This window comes from Telopea speciosissima, chromosome 5 (assembly GCF_018873765.1).
Source record: "Telopea speciosissima isolate NSW1024214 ecotype Mountain lineage chromosome 5, Tspe_v1, whole genome shotgun sequence".
Taxonomy (NCBI): domain Eukaryota; kingdom Viridiplantae; phylum Streptophyta; class Magnoliopsida; order Proteales; family Proteaceae; genus Telopea; species Telopea speciosissima.
The window spans coordinates 26,297,832-26,301,510 of record NC_057920.1 but is presented as its reverse complement, the minus strand read 5'-3'; the positions used below and the strand labels follow the sequence as shown (position 1 = coordinate 26,301,510).

At 39.8% G+C, this 3,679-nt stretch overlaps 1 protein-coding gene across 1 annotated transcript; it reads left to right on the top strand.

The window, feature by feature from the left end:
* Nucleotides 1-1,077: 1,077 nt before the first annotated feature.
* On the top strand, nucleotides 1,078-2,973 carry LOC122662919 (pentatricopeptide repeat-containing protein At4g31070, mitochondrial). Its single transcript, XM_043858620.1, has one exon. It carries the CDS (start codon nucleotides 1,078-1,080, stop codon nucleotides 2,971-2,973), a length of 1,896 nt encoding a protein of 631 aa, XP_043714555.1.
* Nucleotides 2,974-3,679: the final 706 nt, after the last annotated feature.

The window sequence follows — 3,679 nt, the reverse complement described above, 5'->3', positions numbered from 1 at the left end:
TCTGCATCTTCCAATCCAACCTCTCCCAGAAAGCAAACATCGTCTCCTTCTGGTCCTGATTGAATTTCATCTTGAACCGTTTCTGCCCATTTGGGTTCGTCGTCATTTTCGTTGCTGCAACTATTTGATGAAGAAGCCTCACTCTCCTTGGCCTGAGATGCCGGTAACTGTACACGTTACCAAATTAATGGTGGCTGGAGACCTGCGGTAGGGTTTTTCACGATTCCTATTTTGGCTACCGCCACAAAATGGGTAGCAAGTTGCAGTTTTTTTTTTTTTTTTTTTAAAGCAGTGAAAGGAGGGTCGCGACACAGAGGTTGGAACCACTGTCATGGTTCTCTTCCTCAGTCGGATCCTTCGCTAGATTCCTTAATTGCCGGAATCAGCTCCACATTTAGGATTGAAGGGTTTGAAACCCTAAATGATTTGGGAAAGAAGATGAGGGCAATTTGGTCACTTAAATAAAAATTCTAATGTTTAACTTCTACAATTAACAGAGTGGATGTTTTTGTTACTTAGTTTGGAAAGAAGGGGAGGTACGTGGAATTTCCCAAACCTCCTGGGTGAAAGTGTACATAAGTCATACCTCAGGGGAGGTACGTGATATTTTCCCTTGTAAATATTATGTTTGATCAGCAACAGTTTACATTTCTTCATAAACAAAAAAAAAATGTCTGATTACCCATAAACAGATGTGAATAATCCTAAATAAATTTGGATGCAAATCAAATTCAGATTTTCAATTATCCATTTACATCCCTGCATGGAATAGAGAGTGAGGAGATAAAAACTGTCAAGACTGCCATGCTTGGGTTTTTTGGCCAACGCCAAATTCTTTTGGCAAGAAAGCTTCAAATTTAAACCCTGAAATCTCTTCGATTGGGATATCGGTTTCTAGCCAACAGTGGGATCAATGATTTCTCCTGGACCAAAAGAAAGATCTATTTAAAGAATCCAATGATTGATGGACAACAGGAAACATGACATATAGCACAGATCACTCTCTTTTATTTTGCTTCCATATTTCTATTCAAGGGTTTTAAATCTTAACGTCTTCGTCACCTATGATTGAGATACATGTATGCACAACCCATCAAACGGTGTATCCTAACTACCCAGACCGGAAAAATAAGCATAAGAAGGTTCACTGCAATTTCAAATGCAGGCCCCATCCCTACTGAATCATTCTTCCCAACTGAAAAAACAATCAAAGATTTGGTACTTGAAGGATCATTCGACCAGGCCCTTGAATTTTACAAACAGCTCCATCTCTACGGATTCAATAGAAATGGCTCCATCCTTCTTACAGTTATAAAAGCATGCTCTTCTTCTCAATCACTACTCTTTGGCCTCCAAATCCATTCCTTTGTCCTCAAAATTGGTTTTGATAGAGAATTAATTACAGCAAATTCTCTCCTCTCAATGTATGGGAAGTGTTCCCATATCGAATATGCACGTCTCATGTTTGAAACAATGCCCCTTAGAGATACCATCACTTTGAATTCCATGATCACTTGCTACGTCAGGAATGGATATTATGCAGACTCGATAAAGATGTTGAAGGAAATGTATTCGTCAGGTTTTGAACCTAAACCTGAACTGGTAGCTAACATTCTGTCCGTATGTGGCCAGACCGGAGATTTCAGATCAGGGAAAGAAATACATGCTCGTCTTATCCTTAATGGGTGTATGGCATCATCTATTTTCCTATCCACAGCTCTTGTAGACATGTATTCGAGGTGTTTCAACTTGGAAGCAGCTTTTCATGTATTTAACCAGATGAAGGAAAGGAATGAGGTTTCTTGGACAGCCATGATCAAAGGCTGCACTGAAAATAAGAGCTATGACTTGTCATTCCAAGCCTTTAGAGAAATGCAGCTTGAAGGTATTAAACCAAACCGAGTGTCATTAATTGTGGTTTTACCAGCTTGTGCTGCATTGGGAGCTCTGAAACAGGGGAAGGAGATTCATGCATATGCATTTCATCAGAGATTTGAGTCTGAATCTCACTTTGCAGCAGCTCTAATACACATGTATAGCAAATGTGAAAATGCATTGGGTCTTGCCATGCTCATTTTTGATAGATTAGGAACAAGAGATGTTGTCATGTGGAGTTCTATGATTAGAAGCTGCTATCAGATTGGGGATGGCAACAGGGCAATGGAGCTTTTCTATCAAATGCAGATGGAGGGTATCAAACCAAACTCAGTAACCCTGCTTGCAATTGTATCTGCTAGTACTTCCCTATTCTCTATAGATAATGGCCTTGGAGTACATGGCTACATCGTAAAATCTGGCTTGGAATTGGACGTTTTCATTGGCAACTCCCTGGTTGATATGTATGCAAAATGTGGATGCCTCAATGCTTCACACCAAATTTTCAAAGAGATGCCCACAAAAGATTCCATCTCCTGGAGTGCTCTAATCCATGGTTATGGTCTTCATGGCTATGGTACAAAAGCTTTGGAGCTCTTTCATAAGATGCAACAGAAGAAATTCGAGCCTGACAATATCACATTTCTTGCTGTTTTGTCTGCGTGCAAACATAGTGGCCTGATTGCTGAGGGACAGTATCTCTACAATGATGCAATACGAGATAACAAAATTTCCTTAACATTGGAACATTATGCATGCTACATTGATCTTCTTGGTCGGTCGGGGAAGCTTGAAGATGCCTGTGAGATCATCAGCCATATGCCTATGGAGCCAAATGCAACCATATTCAGTTGTTTGTCATCAGCATGTAAGGCTCACGGTAGGCTAGAGGTGGCAGAGGAGCTGGCATACAGGCTACTCAAATTGGAACCTGAGAATGTGGCAAACTACACCTTGTTGTGTATGGTATATGCCGAAGCTGGTAACTGGGCTGGTGTCGCAAAGGTAAGGGAAATTGTAAAAATGAGAGGCTTTAGAAAAAGCTCTGGTTTCAGCCGTATTGAGGTGGAGAATAGAGTTAATAGCAATTTGAATTAGCTTTAAAGAGGTCAAGGAATTAACATTATAAATTTCCCATACAAATGGTTAGTAGTTGCTTATCTCATTCCTCTGACCATTACATACAAATGGTTAGTAGTTTGACTTTGTGCTTCAGATTGATCGTATTACTTACAGCTCATTCTTTGAAGTTTTATTAATGTCTTGACATGGTTCAGCTCAAGAGTATAACTTATTTGGGTTCTGATCTGACTTGGATCTCAACTGACAGCTAATCCATTTAACTTTTTGTTATCTACTAGTTTATCCAGTTATCTACTGGAAAAGTAGAAAAAGATGTTTCGGTGAAACACAGTGAAAAGGTGTTAGATATGGTTCACATTTACCTCAAATTTTGGTTCAGTCCATACTGCTTTTTCCTCTACACTGTGATAACCAATTTTTTTATGAGAGGACAGGCATACAGCATCTTGATCACCTTCCTGAGAGTGCAATCTACTGATTGAAATTTCTTTATTCAGTCCTACAGTAGTAGGTGGCTGTGGTCTCTTATTGGTGAGGTCCTAATAATGTCCAGCTCCTCAGTGTAAATGTATTATTGCTGTAGGTGCATTTCTTTTAACTCTCTTGTATATTGTAGTTATGGGCGATTTCCCAGATCAATGAGGGGAAAATTCTCCGGAGTGAGGGATTCCAAGGCACAATATATGCTTTGTGGGGGGGGGAGGATATTATGCATCAAGAT

Coding starts and splice junctions, on each gene's coding strand:
- LOC122662919 (XM_043858620.1), top strand. CDS start 1,078: ATGTATGCACAACCCATCAAACGGTGTATCCTAACTACCCAGACCGGA.